Below are 22,902 nucleotides of genomic sequence, written 5' to 3' on the forward strand. Positions count from 1 at the left end.
GAGATTGTTTTTGCTTGAAGTCACTTGGCCTGGAAGTTGTGATCGGATCTGAGGGTGTGTGTTGTTCTAGGTATAATTGTTATGTGCGGTTTGCATGTGGTTCCCCCCCACTTTCACATGGGATGTATGGTTTCATATATCAGCGAAAACGCCCAGCAACGACATAGATTGAGTTCTGCCCCTAAAGAAAATAAATAAAAGTAGCTGATTTTGTTGTGTGTGTTACTTAATTACTGTGAGTGTGTTTTGGAAAATATAAATTAGAGTAGATTGAGCAAGATTGAACTTAAGTAGCTGGCTGTCTGAAGGTGAATGAGGCTTTTTCCTAAATGAAAAAAGAGAGACAGGCACAAGTAGTGTTTTGGTGTTGCTGGGATAAGAGCAGCGGTTTATCTTCCACACATTGTCGTCTCGCACCTAAATGCCTTCTTAGGAAGCCTCAAGCTAAACAACTGGTATCTGCCACAGAGTGGTGTTCTCACACCCCCTGAAATATGCAGACAAAAGCCCCTAAAACATCATTCTAACTTAGTTACACAGTAAAGTTTCTGTGTATGAACATATCTAAAGAGCTGCTGGATTTGAAGTGAATAGAGTAGTGATGTTTGATTTTACTCTTAAAGAGGAACGAGTTTAATCGAAGCAGAAGTGGATCCAAAATCCTGCTTTCTTCCTGCGCAGTTGTGTGCACGATCCAGATTTTTAAGAGCTGAAGGAGTGAGAGCCGCTGCTCAGCGACACACTGGCACTGAGCACGCTGACCCAAGAGCACCGTACACACACACACACACACAGCACAATGTTTGTATGTTTGTGGCACTCGTCAGTTATTTATTTGATATACTTAATAAGCTAAGAGATCTTGGGGAATGTGGGTGTGGGGTTCTAGACATCACTGACCCAAAAGAGTCCTTCATGAGTGTGTTTGCCAGTGGCGGCTTGAACAAACCAAACCTGGTTACTTAAAAGAACCACTCTTCTCATCAGCAGGTTAGACATCTGAAGGGTGTAGTGGCTCACCTACAAAGGCTAGTGCGTTTGTAGCATTCCACCTCAGTGTTCATTCGGGTCATGAACATTTTTCCCACGTTTTGCATGTCTGTTCAATGACGTAGGAGGTGTCGTTCACAAACAGTGAGGCTGCTCATCCTGTCCGCTCTGTACATTTTCTTGCTGAAAGAAAGCGGGGCTGGAGGGGCCTCGGAAATGAAAAAGATGGAGAGAAGGACTGGAATGTTAAAGTCCCCCTCCACTCATAAATGGGCTTTGCTTATTGTTACTCGACTTAGAGGTTGAGCTTCTCCGTGCAGGCTGATGTGCGCTGAGGTTGACAGTACATGAGCATGATTGTGTGACATCACAGCTAGTTTGGGTGCTAGGTGTGGTCCAGACACTGAGTGGACCTGTCAGTAAATAGGAGACACCCTGTGTGCATGCAACAGACAGCAGTGTATTGATTTGCATATTGATGAATTCAGATGGGTGCTTCACAAATTTAGCCTCGCACTCCTGTAACACTGTGATTGTATTTCCTTTTTATTCCACACTTTCTTCTTCCTCGTCTAAACCTGCCGCCTGCAGTACCCACAATGCAAGTTGGCGTGTTATGCCAGTAGCAGGCTACGGTGGTCTGGTTAGCTCACTTCTTTCCAGCTCCTCACTTCTTGATTTTTCGTTTTCAAAACTTAGTAGCCTTCAGCCCTCACTGACATTGACTCAAATGACATCACTTGAGGCAGTTTGTCAGACGTTGAGCAGCTTCCTCTGGAGCCAACTTTTTTTAGAATATGCAGAAGTACTCCCCAACACCTGGAGATGTGTAAAATAGGTGGCGTTCCTCTTTTCATTTTCAACATTCATTTTGGGGAAGAAAAAAAAATCAGCTTTTTACGATTGTGTAGACGTGTAGATGTTTCCATTCCACACGTAAGCTTGTAATATGTTCCCAGTCTTGCGGAGAACAAAACAAAAAGTATACACTCTGACATTTGTCTTTACATCTGTCATTTTTTATCACCTGGTCCTAATGATTGGGGATGTTTTGTCTTTTTGGCTATAAAATTAATGAATTGACCAAAGATCTGTACACTGCTTATAATAATACTTTAAGATTTCTCATTGTTGACTTCATCTGAAGAACTCCTACAAAAGCAGTTTGAAGAAGACTGAAATGTGTTTGTTGACACTTGTGGTCTTAAACATGTTAAGTGTCTTATATCAGGCTGTTGGTGAGATTGTATCAGCTGGCATTCCTGTTGACACAGTGAGAGGAGCTTCTGTGTTTTGTCCGTTTTTTGAGCCCTGACCTTAAACGCCCCTTGGACGTTTCAGTTCCACTGAAACCAGACTCCTGTCAGTGTTGGTCTGGCTTCTATTAGAGGTTGGTTATACATGGATAAATGCTAAATGTTTCAGTCCACATCACACACTGTAGAGGACAGTGTGATTATTAATTCTGTTGGTTTACCTCATGCTGTTTTCCTCTTATTTGAATCAGAGGAACAAAGCTATATTAGGAGAGCTTTGAAGCAGCAGACAGTCAGTTCTAATTGAATCGTAGCCAAGCACTGTAACTGTCGTATCCCGTCCCATCCTGCCTTTTATTCTCTTTTATAATATGGGTGATAAAAGACAACCACAGTTTTTATGACCTGTATGTCAACTTCACTTTTCCTTTGTTCATGATTTACTAGCTAGCTGTGATTAGTTCTGCTCAGCTGCCTAAAACATGCTTTCAAGTTAGACCACAATGAGCGAGCTGTTTTTACTGGCCGGCAGCATGTGACAACCATGTCAGTCTCACTGAGATGCTGTGCGACCAACCATCTCACCTGGGAGAAAACATTTTAACTTCTATGGAAAATGACGGACATTCACCCCGTGTGACAGATGTTGACTCAACTGAATGAATTGTGTGATTTGTGTTACACCTTTGTTTGCAGGAAGGAGGAGGTGTCAATCGGGGAAGTATAAGGAAGTGGACCAAATGCTGACTAGCAAGTGGAGACCAAAAGCTGTGCAAAACAAATTGAGGAGTCAGTGGAAAAAAAAAAAGAATTGGTCAGGCCACGTCCTGACCAATTGCAAAACATGCACAGTTGTTTTTTTTCTCCGACGCTAGTACACACTCCCGAAGTAGGGGAAAATGTGAGTGTAGCTTTTATTTGTGTAGCCTGATCCTTCCAACATGTGAAAACAAGCAGAGGAGTTATATACTGCCTGTGGCGATGCTGTAAATAGGTGCGAATAGCTTTGCCAGTGATTGTGTTAGTATGTTCCCAGTACTGTAGGTGAGCGTGTGGGTTTGGTTTTTCTTCCCAGGATAGAGAGGGACAGAGCTGTTTCTAGCCACAGGGTGCTCGCTCCAGTGCTACAGCCTCAATGGGAAATCATTGAAACTGCACTCAGTCCGGTCATTTGATTGGATGTGTGCACTCCTGCTATCCCCAGTGGCTTATTCACATCGAATTTCAAGTTGTTAGCGATTTTAGTTAATTCTCACACTAAAAGATTTGTGTAACATACCAGAAGTCGAGGATTAAAGAGCTCATTATCAGATTCCCAGGCACATATCAGACCAGTGCTGAAGGATTTCCTTGGACACACTTTTGGACAGCCTCTTGCCAGCTTCTCGCGGCCCCTCGCTAGAATGTAAATGCATTCCTGCATCTCTGAGTAGTGGAACCTTGGCAGTGGAGTTTCTAGAAATCAAACTGCTTGCTCTGTAATCTTTGGAGATGTTGCTGACCTTTCTTTTCTCCTGTTGCCCTTACAGTTTCAAAAGAACTTCCTACATCAGGATGAAGGGACTAAAAGAAACTCCTCAGGACCGGTGAGTTCAGATCAAACGCAAACTCTGTTTTGCTCTCGCACTCAGTGTATTGTTGCAGACAAGCAATGATAAGATTTAAAAGTTTTCATTTTCCTAAATGAATTCAAACTGCATTTCTATTGAATTTCCAATCTAAAGTTCCCTTTGCCCTATTCTGTCAAAGTTGTCTAAGTTGAGAATGGCGGACTAATAATGGAAATTACTGTACAGAGGGGTAATCATAGAATGTAAATGTATTAAATGGCAAGTGGTGAAAAAGTGCAGACAGTATATCGTATGAAAAACTGTTAAAACTCTTAAGGATTATAACTTTAATGTCCATCAGTTGTGGTTAGGCAGCATCCTGTTATTTACTGTCAAATAATGGCCTTTCTTTCCCATCAACAGGGGCTGCTTGGTGGGGATCAGTTTCTTCATTCTGGGCCTGGGAACGTTGCTACCATGGAATTTCTTCATGACTGCCTCATTGGTAAAAACATGGCAATTACTTAACCCCTCAAAGACACGTTATCTATGCCCTATAAATGTTTTATTACATAAAAACCAATAGACCCAGTTAATAGGATGGTAGTATGTCATCGAATTTCCAGTCAGATCTGCATAAAAGCCTTCCCTTTAAAGTGAAATTGTGTGTTCAGTGGTTAACTACTTCACCATGCTAGATAGATGACAATGGACTTATGGATAATAAGCTGTTTAGAGAACATAGAAAATATCTTAAAATATAATAGTACGCAATGTACATGATGAATTAAATTAGCCAAGGTAGTATTTTAAGTGGTTTGTTGATGTGTTATGCGGTCTGGGTATTAAAATGTCGTGACCTGTGGGGACCCTTAAATCCACACGGTCTGTCATATGACTTTGGGTAATACCAATTTAATCTTCTAATCGGAAAGTTGTTGGTTTGATCTCCGGCTCCTGGTGCCACATGTTGAAGTATCCTTGAGCAAGATACTGAACCGCCCTGCATCGGTGTGTGAATGTGTGATGAATGATTTAGTTTCTGTTCGGGATGGGCTGTTTGCCATCACTGGACGTGAATTGTGTTGGTGAAAGTGAAGTGTGGCAGCGTAGGGTGTAAAGAGTGCTGTTGAGTTGCGTCGAAGGACTAGAAAGGCGCTATACAAGCTACCCATGTGCTGGGGGGGTGACAGCCTTCGTTCTTCTTGTTCGACATACGTGTAACTTTTAAAGGTTCCTTGCTCAAAAGCATCGCGCACTTCTCGAGTCGTATTTTCAAGCCTGGCGTTAGCTGATAGCAGGGATGGAGCTGTGACTGCTTGATTCCACCGGGCAGGGCAAAGAGCAGATCTATGCTGTGTTGAAGGAAATTGTGTTTTTCACATTATCTATTTTATATCCTAGATGTGTGCATTTAAACCAAAGAAAGCCTTATTCTGTTATGATCAGAAAGTAACACATGACCACGGTGTGAGCCAATGGCATTTTGTTGTGCAGGACCTGGGAAAGTGAACTTTGGTTGTTATTGTAACAAAGACAGTGTTACTGTGAGATAAAGGTAGGGAGTTTCTCATATCAAGAATTCTTATCTAAGGACGTGAGAACTACAGGCAGGCACGTGTTTCACCTGGTAAACAGTTGTGATGACGCATGTTTTTTTTGTCTCTAATATCACACAAATCATAGTATAGTAAGTAAGTATTCTGGATTTGTATGTACGTCTCTACAGAGTAAGAGTAAAACTACTTTGTATTAAAATGAAGTAGAGAGTTTAGTTCTTTTGTGTCTCAGTATTTGGTTCCTATAAGCCTCATACTAGTTATTTCAAAATAAAACACAGACAACCAACTGTAAAATACATAAAAAAAGAAAGCATTTCTTTATGTAGCCTACTCACCCATGGTAGAAGCACAAAAGTGAGGAAAAGTTATCAAATAAACAAAATCTGAGCAAGTCTGTAGCCATGCTGAGAAAACTTTGTCGTAGATGCAACATCAAGGAGAGTGACAACAAATGTTTCAATGTCTCAAGCAACAGATCAAATGAGAGCAGCAGTATTGTGAAATGTCCTCTTCACTCGACTTATCTGGATCTCTGCTCTAATCAGCCGGATATTATGAAAGTGGGGCTGTATCTCGATTAAAGGCCACTGTAATATGCCAGTGTGTGATGTTGTTTCTTGGCTGCTCATAGAGCGTGATTCTTATTGCCCTTTTCCCCTTTTGTTCCTGAGTGCACTCCCTACAGTAGTTTACCATCTGCCTTTATTTTCTTTATTTACAACATTACAAGTCTGTATTATGGTATTATTGCATAATTGCAAATTAGATGATCATTATAACATGCAATAGCATGCAAGGACTGGGTTGTCTTAAAGTTGCTTTTTTTTTTTCTTCTGGTTACTTGGGGCCAGCTGAACAAGCTGCAAACACAACATTAATAACCTCAAAAAGTTGGTAGGATGTTAGCAAATGGTTTCTTATTTACACATAAAACATAGCTGCTAAATGCTTCACTATGTTCAACACCTAGTTGCTAATTTTGCTGCTTGCTGCTGGGCAGGTAGTTTACGGCGGGTTTATCAGAACGTTTTAACTGAAAACGTCTTCCTGCTGTGTCTGGAAACTGAGCTGAGAACTGCAGAGTTGGGTTATAATTCTTAAGGGTTTGTTATCTTTCACATTACACAGTCATTGGACTCATTGTCGATATAAAAAAAAATACTAGTGCAGCTTTAAAATGATCAAGGATTTAACTATTCCTGTTCTTTGTTGTCTGAAATGCGACGAAGATTCTGGGAGTTATTTTGAGCTCTCTATGAATGTTTAAATATCTGTATGAGGAGTTTTCCAAACTTCAGATAATGCTTAGCTCAGTTGGGGAACAGTAAAACAGTTTTTTCAAACATTGTAAACTAAAATTTGAAAAGAATGGAACATTAAGGTGACACGACAAAAATGACTTATTAATACGTTTATATGTTTATATGCTTGCATGCATGTAAAGATATGTGTGTGTGTACCTTTTTGTGTACTTGAGTGTGGGCTCATTTGACAGTGATAATCCAACGTCTGTCTTGTTTCCTCTGGGTTTGCAGTACTTCCAAGGTCGCCTGAACACAACAGAATGGAGCAACGGCACGGTGGTGGTCCGCAAGGAGTACTACTTCAACAACTGGATGACCCTGCTGTCCCAGCTGCCCCTGCTGCTGTTCACCCTGCTCAACTCCTTCCTCTACCAGAGGTCAGTGACGGAGTTACGAGATAATTCCGAGGATGCAAAGACATCTTTGTTGTTCCATACACCGAAAGATGTAAATTCCCATACTGTTCAGTAGAAGTAATGAATCTAATTTAGTGTTGTCATTTCCTCATTAAGAATCCTAGACTTGAGGTATTGGCTGTTAAAAAGTTGCTTGTATGAATGTCTCATGCCATAATATTCCTCTGTATATGTCTTATGGTGTAGAGTGTGTTCTTGGTTAAATGGCTGATGTGTGATCTTGTTTCAGGATATCGGAGGCGATACGCATCGCAGGCAGCCTGGTTTTCATCCTGGTGCTCTTCATCCTCACAGCAGTGCTGGTTAAAGTGCCCATGGAGGAAGACCGCTTCTTCTCTGTCACCATGGCTACCATCTGGTTCATCAATTGTAAGTCTGTGCGACTGTGCGAGAGAGAGAGTAGAGCACATGTGTGTGTAAACGTGGGTGAGAAGTGTTGACGGATGCTTCCTCTCCCCCCAGCGTTCGGTGCCGTGCTGCAGGGCAGTCTGTTCGGCCTGGTGGGTCTGCTGCCTCAGAAGTACAGCGCCATCTTCATGAGCGGCCAGGGCCTCGCCGGGACCTTCGCTGCCATCGCCATGCTGATAGCCATCGGCAGTAAGCCACCCACATAACAAACAAAACACCACCAGGGTGTCTAATCCCCAGTTGCCTAGTAACTGAGGACATTCAAAATGGGTGTTGTGCTAGTCAAATCAGCATGACAACACACTCTGCTCCATTTCAAAGACACAGCTCATTTTGGGTCCTTTTTTTGAACTGTGTTTTTTCTCATTCACGTCTCTCTCCCAGAATTCCTAGCTAGCTAACCTGTGTGTTTGTCGCTCAGGTGATGCAGACTCTGAGACAGCAGCGTTGGGTTACTTCATCACACCGTGTGTGGGAACGCTGGTCACACTCTTCAGCTACCTGCTGCTGCCCCGCCTGGTCAGTCTGCTAGTCCGCATGACTACATTACCCACAATCCGTACAACCTCACCTAAGCTATCCTTCTCTTTCTTGGCCCCTTTACCACTAACACTGATCCCACAGTGTAATAACAATACATTTAGAGAGAAATCCGAAAATTAGATGAATAAAAACCAAAATGTGGCTTTTTAAGATGGTGTTTGCTCTAAAGGAGTCCTTATACCAAGAACTGAGTGAGCATTTTAACCTCCAGTTCCCTCTCCTTGAAGTGAATGGGTTTTGTGAATAGGTTTCAGGTTAGATGCTTAAAATAAGGTCTGTGGTTATTTAAGAGGTTTTCATGATTGCTAACAAGTAGCTAAATGACTGTTGTCAGTGACATTAAACACACAGACTTATCTATTCACTAGTCTGCCTCTACAGCCTCATGTTTAGACTAGACAGACTATTCTAAATTAAACTTTACAAGCTGTAGATTGTAATTATAAGAATTACAAGTTGGAAATGTTGTGGTGGTGATGTTGAGGTCATGCGACCGAGGTGTAGTCCGTTTATAGCCCAACATTAGCTTTTTACTTCTGGCAATCGCATTTCTGCTTAAAAAAAATCATAAAAGCCACGGAGCTTATTTTCTGTAATAATCAAAAATCCAATGGAAAATGAGCTGCTGAATGTAATACTGCCTTATGTGACTGTAAGTAGGCAGAGAACTGAATTGAATTTGAATTTCATTTGAATTAACTTTTGTCTGTGTTAATCAAGAAAAACTGGAATCCCACTAAAATAGTCTAAACTTGTATAACTTGTATTAGCCCAACAGCACAACTTCTTTATTTCAGCTGTAAAGCCTAATTTGTGTTTTCTGGCGTTCCCATGCAGGAGTTTGCCCAGTATCATCTCAACGGCAGCAAGTATGAGGCGGGAACCACAGACGTGCTGCTGAAAGGTGGGATTTAGCTCCTCGATAGTGCGAGCTCTTTAACATTAGATCATCAAACACTCTGACAGTGAGAGAACATCTGTTTGCTTTTCCACTGAGCTCCCAATTCTGCCCTTCACTGACTGCCTAAATCAAATCAATTCAGTGGAACATTATCTTGTTAAGTAAGTTGACCCTCTATTTATCCAATTAGAGTCCTGGCAGTGCCGGGACAAAGACAGAGCCTGTTAGACTCACAGAGACTCACACAGACTGCGACTCTCTTGTGGTGATTTCTATGAATGCTAAAAAGCCCACAGAGGTGCTCTCACTCAAGTCATTCACTAAACCAGTCGTCATGTTTGAAATACGTCCTCGGCCCACGTTGAACAATAGCATCTTTATGCGGGACTGGATCAGAGGCAGTAATATGTGTGTGTTCAATTGCAGAGAGCAGCACAGTGGAGAACGGCAAGCTGAATGGCCATGCTAACGGCTCAGCTGGTGGCTCTCCGGCTGAGGCCGAGGTCGACCCCGATAACGACGGGACCAAGCACGCCTTCCTGTCGCTGGAGCCGGAAGAGAAGCCAGAGAAGAGCCAGGCCAAGGCCTCGGTCATAGAGGTCTTCAAAAAGGTTTGATGTTACAGTCTCAACAGTTACTGAGATGGTTTCATTAACATGCCATTAGTACAAACAGTACTTTGTTTTTAGTCCCATTAAAAGTATACAATTTTTAAAAAGTGTTCTTTCATTTCCAGATCTGGGTGATGGCTTTCTCCGTGACGTTTGTGTTTACAGTCACTCTGTCCGTCTTTCCTGCTGTCACTGCAGATGTCAGAACATCATTCCCAGGAAAATGGGGTACGACCCATCCTCAGTTAATCTCTGATTGATTACACTTACTGGATATATACGTATCTGCACACGGTGTATCTCTTGTGTAAACTCAATGCTCTCATGTGTTGTGGACTGATCATATCCTCCTCTCTCTCCTGTTTCTCTTGCTGTTCATTCTCTCTTCAGAACGCTTCTTTATCTCCGTGTGCTGCTTCTTGACTTTCAACCTCAACGACTGGTTCGGTCGGACCATCACCACCTTGATACGCTGGGTGAGTATCTGATCACATCATCATCCTGCGTCCGCTTCATCGCCCTACAGTTTAATAATGGAACCACCTACACTATACATGCCCTATAGCTCATTTCTTTACATGATTTGCCACAGTTACCTCTTAAAAAGATACATGTCTACTTGTGAGCTCGTACGTTAGCGATTGTGACCAGTGTTTTTCGTTCTTGTTTAGTATGAATTTGATTTAGAGGCCTAAAAATGCTAAATCATCTTTTAATTAACAAGAAAGCAAATGGTGCAAAGTCAGAAAAAACCCCACATCATTTCTTTGAGTTTCAAAATGAAAATTATTTAATACCCATTTCTGAAAGGGAAATTGAATGACCAAAAGCTACACCGACCAATTTTCATCCAAATGTATGCCTTTTTTATATCCACTTCTCACTCTACTGTCTTCTAACTAATGCTCCCACATTCTCCTCCACAGCCTTGTAAAGAGTCGCGCCTGTTCCCGGCGCTAGTTGTCTCCAGGGTGGTGTTCGTCCCTCTGCTGATGCTCTGTAATGTCCAGAATCGCTCCTACCTTCCCGTCTTATTCTCCCACGATGCGGCTTTTATTGTCATCATGGCTGTCTTCTCTGTGTCCAGTGGCTACTTCGTCTGCCTCTCCATGTCCTACGCGCCACAGTGAGTACAACGAGTATATCACCGATGCTGAATAGATGTGACGATACTGGTCACATATCTCGCATCACATCTGAGTGCAGGGTACACATTCATAACGCACTGTTGTGTTTTAAATGTGTTGTTACTTCAGAGATACGTTATTGATGCCTGATGTAGGCACCATATATCTTACCTGAGGAACCAACCAATCAGAACACCAGCAGCACCACCCAGCTTTCATACCAGCTTAGGTCAATGAGATCTCTTCCAGTTGTAAACAAACAGCCAAATTAACAAAATAACAACAAGGTTTAAAAATTGGTAATCAAAACTCATAATGGTCAAAGATCACATGTCAAAAGGAAGAAATACATCTTATATGTCAGTTAAGGAATAACATCAAACGGCTCACTGTGGCTGTTCCTCTTTGTTCTACTTTACGTACAAGCATTCCTTCAACAATTGCTGTTAACCTCGGTTACGAATACCTGTAGCTGCTTCAAAATAAAAGCCACTGTGTTTTTCCAGTTGAATGCCATTAATGTCAAGCAGCAGCTGTAGGAAATCCAGTTCTTACACGGCTATAATAATAGTAAGGATAAGGATAATGTTGCTTTATTTTTGTAAAAATGTGTCTTGAGAAGAGGGATACAACGGGGAAATAACTGCATGTAAACAGTGAGACAGGGACTATCTGTGCTGACAGATATCTATGAGGTAACACTGAAAACACGCTATTTGAATCCTGTGCGAGAATGGCGGACTCTGCCACTAACAATAACTACTGTACAGGGAGGTAATTACAAAATGTAAATCTGTTGAATGGCTATTGATGAAAAATGCTGAGCATTAAAACTAAAAATGGAGTTTGATGTGATTAACATCACAATAATAACCCTTTAATATACAGCTCATGAATACCATGCTGTGCAGCTCCCAACTCTTGGCTCTGGGTGTTCTGGAACGCACCAACAAGAATCACCATGACAACAAAGAATAACTTTGACACAAAAACTGATGGTGGTGTAATGATCACTGTGAATCAGCGGTCTAATGCAGGTCCCAAGTCTCAGCAAGTAGATTTTATAGTGTGGTGAAATAAACTGACTGCTGTCTGGAGATAATTTGTACTCTTGAAAATGAACTTCATAATGGAAAGTATGATTTGTAGTTAATTAAGACTTAATAAAACAGGGCTTTGATTAAATGTGTCATGGCTAAGCTTCTGCTCTCTCTGCAGGTTGGTGGAACCTAAAGATGCAGAGACTGCAGGAGCCCTGATGACCTTCTTCCTGGCCCTGGGTCTGTCCATTGGAGCCGCCCTGTCCTTCCCCCTCCGAGCTCTGGTCTAGTCACACACACACACACACACACTGACACATATAGCACTGCGTAGACACTGTAGAATATTTTTCACACACACCTGGAGGAGGGTGGAATATGATAAACAGTTAATCATCGGTGTGCCCCTCCTGGACGACCTTCTCATTGTTTCTCCACTCATCAGTCAGCTGCTGTGCGTGTTACAGCATGACGGCCCTGACAACCAGGGAGCCTGGGTGACGCTGTAAAACCACAGCTCATGAAGCGGTACTGCTCATAAACGACTGACAGGATTCCCTTTGAATGGGAACAAGGGATTTGCTGCATGTTACTTTGAATAAGTCCTGGTTATGTTATTTCCTGTAAGGTTAGAACAGATTCTCTGTACAGACAATGTAATAGAACTGATTGTGCTGGACTTTTATGTTTATTGTTGTGTGTTTCTACATTTTTTAGGTTTATTTATGTTTATTTTAGCTTTTGTTGTAAGTAGTTATTTGGGCATTATCAGATGATTCTATGTAGATAAAGGGACATCCTAGAAAAACTGACTTTATTCATATGCTGCAATTAAGAAAACATAGGTACGAAAGAAGTACTTGTTTTTGCTTTGGTCTTATACTGCATTTGTTTGGATTTTGAAAAGCGATAGATGTTTTCTATTTGGTTGATGGCTTGAATGATTACCGTGAATCTTCTTTTTGTGAGATCAATTACATTAGGTACTTTTGATGTATTTTTCTGCCTAGAATGATTTTGTATTTTCTAATGAAATAGCTCAATGTTACAGAAGTTGAACAAACAAAAGGATATTTATAATGTACTATTAAAGGACAATTCCGGCGCAAAATGAACCTGGGGTTAATAACACATGACCGAGTTGGTCCGTTCTCTGGCGGATTATGTTTTCAATGGCTAATCACACGTGACCAGTTTAGCCACAAAGCCGCTAATTACCTATACTAAAACGCCTTTTTCTCCGTGACTTGCTTTCCCAAACGATGGCGGCCCGCCTGTTTACGTGAGCCTACTGTTGTTCAAAAATATCTTTTTAATTAAAAAAACTTCGTACACATACAAGTTCTCAATGCTTCGGTTTACAAGTATTGGCCCCCTCATTATGCTTACTGCTGTAAGTGTTTGGTGTATTTTGAGCCTTGTCACGTGGTATAGAAATAGCTTTCTTTTCACTTTTACTCATGGCCCCCGTTGAACTAGGTTCTATATCGGTAATTAGCGGTTTTGTGCTAAAAACTGTCACGTGGCGGATTAGAAATGAAAACATATCCCAGGGGACCAACTCGGTACACATGTGTTATTAACCCCAGGTTCATTTTGCGCCGGAATTGTCCTTTAATTTCCAGTGGAGGCTTATTGCCTCATGGGCATAGATGGATTACTGAAAGGGCCAAACAGGCTCAGGGGCCCGAGCAGTCAAAGGAGTTAGGGCCCCTGGGCCAGAGCCGCTGTTAGGAGTGACAGATAAGACTTCCTGTTGGAAAGTCAATCAGAGGACCACAAAGAGTTAGGAGGACATACAAAACAACCACAGAGACACAAAACAACCACAACTAGACTAATGGCCACAAAGACGCACAACTGACTACAAAGAGACCACAAAACAGATGTTTGTAGTGGTTTTGTGTCTGTCTGGGTGTCTTGCTGCTATGTAGGAGAGGTGGGAGTTCTTTAACATGTCTGTGGCCAGGGTACCCATTGGGCATTGTGTCAATTCCAGTTTGTCCTCACCTCCCAGTCTCCTCCACTGCAGCAACACAAACCTGCATCAAGCCACTGCCGCCACCTACTGGTCGAAAGACTGAGGTTCTTCTTCTGTGACTGTGGGGATACTACTTAGACAGGAAGTGGAGTTTACGGCACCAGGTGATACTTGATCATATTTGTTGGCCAGAGTTTATGTTAACAGGTTTTGTGAGTATGACATCATTCTTCATTAGACATTGCCCTGCCACTGATGCTATGATGCAACTACAAGAAATAAATCTCTAACATCTCCTGACAACAACGGGCAGCTGCTGTTTTGTTACTAAATGGACTGATGGAGTAATGCGACCATTAACCAGGTGTGAAAATCAAAACAAAACAAAAGTAAATAAAAGGCACTGCGAATGATGAGCTTAATATTAAATAGATATTGTATTAGCTACTTAACTATGTGTAATAGTTGGATTTTTTAGACATTGCTACAAAAGTGCCAATGACACAAATAATTTCAGTTTGTTGGGATTTTTATCGTCCTGTAGATGAATTAACTCCAGCTTGATGTAGATTTCTTTGTTTTAGCCCTTATGATCAGCAAAAAGTGCTTTTTTGTTTTTATTTACTGACTCTGTAAATGATGAGTTTCTGTATGAGTATTGTATGAGGTGTCATGCATATGTACATTTGAGAATTTGTGTTTTAACAGCTGCTGCTTCAAATGAACCAAGGTATGAGTACCAATGGGAGTGATATTAATGGTACTTTTTAAAGTGCGAGCTGATGCTTGAACACATGCATTTATAATGGGGTCAGTGGTTTACAGCCAACACAATAATAGCAATGTAAGACCGGACACAGCCAGTACTTGCATTGGCAACAATGAGCCTTTAAAAATTAAAGTTTGGTTTTTTTTCAACCCTGCCAGTCCTGAAGGTCAGATTTAGTTAATGCTAACTAAAATCTGAGTAATGTATTTTCAGTAGGAAGCTGAAATTAACCATACAGTATAATGCGTAATTCCATGTCATACTTTATTTTTGTTCTACTTCTGAGCTCCGTGTATCAGGATCAGACTGATATGGGTAGCTCTCAGGCAATATGTGGTACATGGCTGCAGGTGTTCTAACAGTTGCAGCTCAGCCTAATTATTATAATAATAATAATCAGCCTTAATAATAACAATGAGACCCAGTTTAAAAGGTTCATGTTGTGTTCACATCATATCAGATTGACTGTAAATACAAGCTGCTGTCTGCCTCCTCGTGCTAATCAGTCTGTGCTTGTGTTGCTAATTGCATGTGTCAACACGGGGCACAGCAGGAAGTCCTCCGACGTTAGCGACGAAACCAGAGTGATCTGAGGTCCGTGTTTTTGTTTTCTCTGATATGGTGTGACCGCAGCGTTAATACCTGATGTGATCCATTACGTGCAGTTCTTTTGTGCTCCATACAATCACATGCTGGCTGAAGATGCGCACACAAGAGTTGTGTCTCCTGAGTTACAGTAAAAGGGAAGAGAGTGTGCATGTTCATAATGTATCGATGGATCTGACTGTCAATAAATGGATGCTTGTAACCAGTGTAATGTGTGTTTGTCAACCTGTGGCCTCACAAGACTACTGTTCTTTTTTAGGAGTATAAAAGTCCTTCTTCACAGCAGCCATTTTGACCTGAAATAGTTGAGTAAACACAGGCGTTTTCAGTGATGCTAATTAGGTTCTGTTCCATTCAGGTCAACTACTAACTAATTCAGGCTAATGTGATCCGTTTGAAGAGGTCATATTATGCTCTCAGGTTTTCCCTCTGCTTTAGTGTGTTTATATAGATTTTTTAGAGTCTGTAAAGAGAGAAAACAGGTGTCCATTTCCTGACATCATAGAGAAACAGCAGCACTACAATAACTACAATTTGTTTAAAATTGAGTTCTGACTGAAACTGAAGTTTTAAATGTCTTTTATCTTGTGATAAAGTTCAGTCTTGCTCTCTTAGAGAAAAAAGATTGTACAACCTGTTAAGTTGTCACAATGCACACTTTGTAGCTAAGTCAAGTTATGTAACTTAAACTTGTAATCTATACAGAAAAAAATACAACAATTTTAACATTTGATAACAAAGATGCGTTTAATATTTATTTAGAAGACAAGATTCTAAAAACAGGTTTATATAGATTTTACAATTAAAATAAATGTCAAGTTATCTTAAAAGGTTAAACATCTCAATTATATTTGAGGGTTGCTTGATAATTTTTTTTCTTAATTACTCATCGATTTCAACTTTTTAAAACAGCAAACAATAAGACAGATTTAATGTAATAAATGAAAAGTGTCAAACTTGGAAGCCATTTGTTTCATTGTTAGCGTAGTTACAGCAGTTCGCCTTTAGAGGGCAGCATTGGTTATGTGACAGTCCAGTCCCGACCTATGACAGCAGCAGGCTGGGGGTGAGCTTGGACTCATTTTGTAATATTAAGGGGCCAGTAGAAATAAATGAGAAAGAACTAGAGCCTCGTTTGGAGCAAACTAAATAATGTGTGTTCATGTTGCTCTTTGTGTAACTTTATACTGCAGCAGTAGCGTTAGCTCAGTTATCGTAGCTTTGTTATATGTATGTACTGTATGTTGCTGCTGGACGTAAATCCACTACACAGACGTGTGGAAAATAAATGGTCAAACTGGAGGAATTAAGTTGGAAATGTTTGTAATGTAACTTTGATTAGCTTGCTCATTGCTCAACACAAACAGCTTTGTGTCGCATTCCAGAAGAACCACACACACATCCAGAAGGATTTATTTCCTGTATTATTTATTGAAAACCCAGCAGTCGTCATTAATACCTGTTGTGCCTGTACAGGCAGGGGAGTGAGGAGATGTGGTAAACTAAACTAGTTGTCATTCTGTTGTCAAGAAATAAAAGGCAAAGGACAAAGAGACAACAAAAAACACTCCGATATGCTACAGAATGACACCTTTGTATTGTTTTCTCATTTTTCTTTTAACACTCGTTTTTAAAAATGTTACACAGATGCAGAGAAAAATAAGCGTTGAGGAAGAAGAGAGTGACAGCAGTTCAGAGGGAGACAAGAAAGAAATTGAAAATGAAAGACAGGTTTGGGTGTGTCTCTTAAAATAGTTGTGTTCGTTTGTTTCCTCCTCTGCCAAGTGTTGCTTTGACTTATTTTGTGTAGTGAAAAGCCAACAGGAGACAATCATCTTTCTCCCTCTCATTCTCTGCGTCTCTTCCTCCCTCCGTCCTTCTTCATCGTTTCTTTGGAGGTTGGGCTGTGCGGGGAGGAGTGACGGGCCGTCCCGAGTTCATCCCTCCATACTGGTACTTTGCTTTCTTCTCAGATGGCTTCAGGATCTGCGAACACACACGGCAACGACAGAGTTAGCTCATAAACAACAACAACCTGCTCTGTGTGTGTAAAGGAGGTTATTCTCATATTGTCCTGTCCTGTTTGACAAAGTGTGTGTGGATTTCATTTTTTGATTCCAATGTGTTGCAAATTCACTCACTCCTAACTGACCAAAACTTCTCAGAGGGATGCAGAGGAGGACGCATGCTGTCCCTGTGAGTCCTCAGAGGGCTTCTGAGATACAGACTCTGGTCTCAGTTGTGTTTGGATTGCTATTCGTGGTAACTTCATACCTGGAAGGAGCACATCAGGGTTTCATCCACGCTCATCATGCCGCCGGCGTTGTCGAACTCCCCACAGTAGTTGGGAGCTGAGAACAGAGTCACCAGCTGCCTCTTTGCAAAGAACTCGTAACCATCTTCCACCACCTGGGGGCGTCGGACGCACAGGAACGTTACACAGTGAAGAGGTGACACTGCTTTCGCACGGACATCATCATCTGATTTTTAGACTTTATGCCAACACATTAATCAGTGTGCGCTGTACCTGGTGGGCTCTGCAGATGAGGTCCAGGTCGTGCCGGTTGAGGAACTTGCTGACCACATCTGCTCCGAAAGTGAAGGAGACGCCGCGGTCATTTTCTCCCCAGCCCTGGACGTCCTTGTCTGGGTCCGACCACAGCAGATCACACAGGAGGCCTGGAGGGAACAAATACACACATGAACTCCTTCCTGTCGTCTTAATGCCGTCCCAGAGGAGCTGATTCATCTCCATGTTTGACCTGCTGTCAGACACTCGCATAGCATCCAATAATGTGTCCTGCTGTCAGTTGAGCCTTTCTCAAACACTTTGTCACATTTACATGAGGCTGCCCTGCGTATTTACACACACATTCTTCACCTCCAGACACCCAGAGTCTCTTTGAAAGACCATAAGAGGATCTGAGAGACAGCGGCTGCCAGGGTCTGTACACTGGATGCCTTATAAGGACAACCAGGACCAGTGCAGAGGGGGCAAAGAGTCTCACTTCCACCAGTTCACTATGACGTACAAACAACTACACATTTCATGGGGAGGCAAAGAATTTCAAAGGTTGTGTCTCATGTTATTTCATGATAAATACAGAGCTAGAATAGTGACAAAGTCAAAGAGATAAGCAGAAAGTGCGAGGGAAGAGAGCTGCGGTGTGCTGAGGTGAGTGAAATCTACAATCTAACCTAAAGCAACTGCATGAACAGAGCTCAAAGTGAAAGCGTGGATGAGAGTCAGGAGACAGATGTTGACAGCTGACAGCCTGCAGTTAGCAGGTATGAACACCGCAGAACATAAATCCAGACAAATCCATCACAGGGACTGCGCCCGCAGTATCTTTAATACCCTCACTGTCATACACAAACATCTCTCCTCCCACAGAACGTCTAAACAACATCTCATGACTCTCGCAGTTATTAGCAGTAGTATAGTTTAGAGAGCTGATTGAATGTTTTTACTCCTCGGGTTAAAAGTAGAATCAAACTCACGTCACTGGGAAGTGTTTGGCCAGTTAGACAAATACAGGCCCAGATGTGTTTCAACCCTTACACTGTCAACATGTGTAATGACAGTACTAAATCAGCAAGTGGTGAGTGAATGTAACTTCTATTACACTTATTTAATAATAGCACTTTTCACTACAGGCAACTCAATCAACAGAAAACAGAAAACTAAATAAGAAAATAATAATTAAGACAAAAACATAAATAAAAACAGAGAGATCATACAATAAAAGTTTTTTTGTCTTGTGTCTTGGAAAGTTTGATGAAACAGAGAACTGATCTCCCCTGGCAGCAAAGACCCCATCTCCTTCAGTACTCAGTCTAAACCTTGGAATGATAGCAACTCCCCACCAGAGCACCTCAGTATGCATTACAGGGGAATAAAAGGTCAGAATTACAGGGAGAGGCCAGCCCCTGTACGATGTGGTTGAATGTTTCTGTATGGAGTTCAGAGACAAGCTGCAGAATTTGGACTTCCTGTAGGCAGACCACAGTGGGAATGTCTGAGTCGTGTTTTTCTGCTCGCGGATACAGCTACAGTTCCCATTTCTCCTTTGTTAAAGTTAGTAAAGCGGTATGTGTGACAGCTGAACACGTCCGCAGCATGAATACAGTACTGAGCTACTGAGCAGAGTGTGTTTCTGAAATAGACTTAACTTTTAACCTATGTGTGTGTGCTCCTTGTGTCACTATCAATGTGACAGAGCATTTTGGGAGCAACAACAGGATCTGAAGTGAATCTCTTGAAAATGCCTGGATCAGGCCTGACCCGATCCTGTGTGTGGATCAGGACAATCCTATCATACAAGCTCTGGTTCACTTGTATATGAGCAGCATCAATCAGAGCTGAAACAATGAGTCAATCCACAGATGAATTACTCTCCACATGTTTTAGTTAAAGCTTCTCAGCTAGGATGATTGGATGCTTTTCTTCATCATATATGATAGTAAAGTGAATATTGTTGGATGTTGGTCATCTAAAAACAAGCTATTTGAACACATTAGCTTAGGCTTCAGGAACTGGTGATGATTGATTTATTGAGAGAATAATGGCTAGATTACTCCATAGTTAAACTGATTGTTAGTTGCAGCCCTAATATCAGTGTAAATGAATAAAACTCCAAATGCAACAGAGAGGATTTTATTGTAGCCTACAAAATGAAAAGTCTGGCATTCAAAATTTGACTTAGTAAAAGTCTGTTATTTTATTATAATTAGGATGAATAATTCTGATGCATTATTGGTTGAACCATGTTGAGGTGGAACTCATTTTGAATATTTAACATACTGTTGAGTAGTTTAATTTGTAACAATGCATTTCATTTTATGTAAAATCTGAGACTGAAAAGTAACTAGTTAACATTGTGTAGTACAAATAATAAGTAATATCATTTTAAATATATATATTTATTTATATATTACTCCCACGTTACTGTTCACCACTGTCCAAAACTGAAGTGCAGGTGTGATGTAAACTCTAGACAGACAACAAAGATAATCTCCCTACACTGATCTCTCAAACAAAACTGGATGTCCATGACATGAAAACCACCTGTCCTACTGAGTGAGTGTGTGTGTGTGTGTGTGTGTGTGATGTGTGTGCGGCTGTGGTCTGCGCGCTGACCCACCTGTGTCAGGCATCGGGTCTTCATGATGCGTCTGATCTGCTCCATAGACTGCAGGTCGGGAGAGAGACCTGTAGGCAGCACAGAGACACAATAAATCTCTTCAGAAATCTCCTCCGTGTCCATGCAGGTATTATCAGTACAGCTTTAAACTTGCTTTGACCCATTTACCTCACGTCAGATTAGAACACCAAAATAAAAAAAGAACGTTACAAAAGGTTCATGAACTTCATCTTTCATGCTGCAGATCACGCAATGACAGCACTAGCAGGTTTTGACAAACGTCTCCAACGAGAGCCCCGGGGACATAACAGCCAACATCAGGGCCCCAACCTCAAATGCAGGAATGCTGCAAATATCAACAACACAAACACAAATGTGCATTTCTGAATCATTACAGTTTAACATGAATACCTCCGTGACAGCAGAAGATCTTCTCGTCCACTATGGCAGCGATGGGCAGGCAGTTGAAGCAGTCGGTGAACGTCTTCCACAGCTTGATGTTGAATCTGCGTTTACCTGCAAACCAACAGGGCAGTGAGCCAGGAGGCCTCGTGGGAAACTGTGTTTATACAAGCACAGTGTTCAGACAGTGGGATGGAAAAGGAATGTGGATTAAAGCATCCAGGGTCTACTCGGAAAGGTTAAACCGGACCCCGGGTCTAATAATTTACCCAATTCATTATGTTCAGTGTAAAATATATAATTACTTTTTTTGGCATCCAATTTGGTGAATGAATGGTTTATTTCAACCAAACCAGCATTGGTTATTGTTGGAAAGACTAACAAAGACAGTTTTGGTGATTTTTATTTTATTTCCGTCTCATTGTTTTGGTCTGAGATGCTGGTGCTCAATTTTGACATCTTGTGGTTTTGACTCAAAATGTCAGTTTCAGCCCATTTTTTTCCCTCTTTCCTCTCCCATTAATTATCTCGCTAACCCTTCAGGTCTATCGGGTGACCTTTTGAAATGAACCCCAAGTTGAAAATGAATCATTAGATGAGAGCCGAGCACTCACACTCGTCGTAGAAGCCGTAGATGCGGTTGATGGAGGCACACTCGTGGTTGCCCCTGAGCAGGAAGAAGTTCTCGGGGTATTTGATCTTGTAGGCCAGCAGCAGGCAGATGGTCTCCAGAGACTGCTTCCCTCTGTCCACGTAGTCGCCCAGGAACAGGTAGTTGGCCTCTGGGGGAAAGCCGCCATACTCAAAGAGCCTCAGAAGGTCTGTGTACTGTCCGTGGATGTCACCTGGGATGGAGAGGAGGCAGTGACGGATTGAGGAAGAAGCAGCAGGAAAAACACACACTACCCTAAGAAGAACCAGGGGGAGGCTACTGACCACAGATTTTGAGCGGAGCCTCCAGCTCCAGAAGGATCGGCTGGCTGAGGAAGATCTCCCGGGACTTGATGCAGAGGCCGCGCACCTCAGCCTCCGTCATCTGGACAATCTTCCCTGGACGACATCCTCGCACTGGAGGAGGAAGAGGAGAATCATTAGCAGGGCAATCCGGGCATACAGTGTCCCAGTGAGAGCGTGCTTACTCCCTGAGTTTTTTCTCAGGGATATGCCTCTGTCGATCGTCACGCAGCTGCACACATCATCTCCCACAGGGCGAGATATTGAAAAGAGCTTCAAACTAAATATGGGAGGCAGGGTTTAGTCAACAGACAGGGGATGGAAATAGCCTGTGCGGGCACTGTAGATGTTGTTTTTGGAGGCACTTCCTGTTGTGTAACAGAGGAAAAGAGGAGGGGGGAGTCACTTTGGTCACGTGACAAGGGTCTGTATGGGGTCTATTTCTATTCTATTAAATGTACATGAGGCCGATAATAAAGCTAGCAGCCTCATAAATAGTTTCTTGCTCCCAAAAGACACCCTACAGGTCAGCAGTGGGAGACTTAAAGGTGATTTATTATACTGTGCAAATGTACAGTAAAGTGGCAGTGAGCGTCAATAACTCCACGCTGTACTCCGGAAACATCTTCAGCCGTCTGTCCTGCATTAGGTGGTATATGAAGTTATAATACACAATAAATACAAAGCTCTTCTTTCTTTTTAACAGTATATTTAAACGCACATCGATGTTTCATTTAGTCTTAATACAAAACAAATAGACTGTATACAGAAACCACCTCGTGTACCGCCCTGATGAAGGGAAAGATGGCAGGAAGTATCTGGGGATTAAAGAATGACGCAACAGCTGAGCTGCATTTCATTTTGATAGGCAAATTTAAATGATGTAAAACAGTTTTGTATGAGGTGAACTGTGTGAACACACACTGTACACTGTCAGCACTGTAGTGCAACTGAAAGCAATGACAAAGTTATCCTGTAGGGCCCAAGGTGACACCTGAAACTTTCTTGTTTTGTCCACAACGCAAACACTTTCATGTTACCTTCATCGAGGACTAAAGACAGCAGAAAATAATAATAATACATTTGAAATGCTGAAATAAGAGAATTTGGATTTTTTTTCTTAAACAATGACTCAAAACAATATGAACTAGCTATAGTTGTTGCGCTCTAGTATTGCCTGCACATCATAACACAACACTCCGATCCCTTTTGAGATAAAACCGACAGCTTTGTCTGGTCTTACAGGTAAAAAACCCTTTCAGTGTTTATGAAAACATATCTAAGATGGCCTCGTAGAAAAAATTCCTTTTGGGCTGAGCATCTTTTTCAAGGCAAGAC

General features: G+C 41.7%; 2 protein-coding genes across 2 annotated transcripts in view; one reads left to right on the forward strand and one right to left on the reverse strand.

Annotated features, from left to right (window-relative positions):
• Window positions 1-12,859, forward strand: part of LOC118338243 (equilibrative nucleoside transporter 2) — a 13,914-nt gene extending 1,055 nt beyond the window's left edge. Inside the window, exons 2-13 of the mRNA XM_035675516.1 lie at window positions 3,776-3,832; window positions 4,220-4,301; window positions 6,894-7,039; window positions 7,308-7,447; window positions 7,541-7,675; window positions 7,908-8,005; window positions 8,867-8,933; window positions 9,357-9,541; window positions 9,667-9,769; window positions 9,932-10,017; window positions 10,468-10,667; window positions 11,887-12,859. Of these exons, the coding sequence (XP_035531409.1) occupies window positions 3,801-3,832; window positions 4,220-4,301; window positions 6,894-7,039; window positions 7,308-7,447; window positions 7,541-7,675; window positions 7,908-8,005; window positions 8,867-8,933; window positions 9,357-9,541; window positions 9,667-9,769; window positions 9,932-10,017; window positions 10,468-10,667; window positions 11,887-11,998 (1,386 nt within the window). The 5' untranslated portion in view covers window positions 3,776-3,800 and the 3' untranslated portion in view covers window positions 11,999-12,859. The remainder of the gene's footprint in view (window positions 1-3,775; window positions 3,833-4,219; window positions 4,302-6,893; window positions 7,040-7,307; window positions 7,448-7,540; window positions 7,676-7,907; window positions 8,006-8,866; window positions 8,934-9,356; window positions 9,542-9,666; window positions 9,770-9,931; window positions 10,018-10,467; window positions 10,668-11,886) is intronic.
• Window positions 12,860-16,475: 3,616 nt separating this feature from the next.
• LOC118338095 (serine/threonine-protein phosphatase PP1-beta catalytic subunit-like) overlaps window positions 16,476-22,902 on the reverse strand; it is a 19,145-nt gene continuing 12,718 nt past the window's right edge. Inside the window, exons 2-8 of the mRNA XM_035675281.1 lie at window positions 21,547-21,678; window positions 21,225-21,455; window positions 20,620-20,724; window positions 20,205-20,276; window positions 17,592-17,743; window positions 17,339-17,473; window positions 16,476-17,050 (exon numbers count right to left, since the gene is read on the reverse strand). Of these exons, the coding sequence (XP_035531174.1) occupies window positions 16,946-17,050; window positions 17,339-17,473; window positions 17,592-17,743; window positions 20,205-20,276; window positions 20,620-20,724; window positions 21,225-21,455; window positions 21,547-21,678 (932 nt within the window). The 3' untranslated portion in view covers window positions 16,476-16,945. The remainder of the gene's footprint in view (window positions 17,051-17,338; window positions 17,474-17,591; window positions 17,744-20,204; window positions 20,277-20,619; window positions 20,725-21,224; window positions 21,456-21,546; window positions 21,679-22,902) is intronic.

The sequence above is a fragment of the Morone saxatilis genome, unplaced genomic scaffold, assembly GCF_004916995.1.
Source record: "Morone saxatilis isolate NCDOM2014 unplaced genomic scaffold, NCSU_SB_2.0 Contig4, whole genome shotgun sequence".
NCBI lineage: Eukaryota > Metazoa > Chordata > Actinopteri > Moronidae > Morone > Morone saxatilis.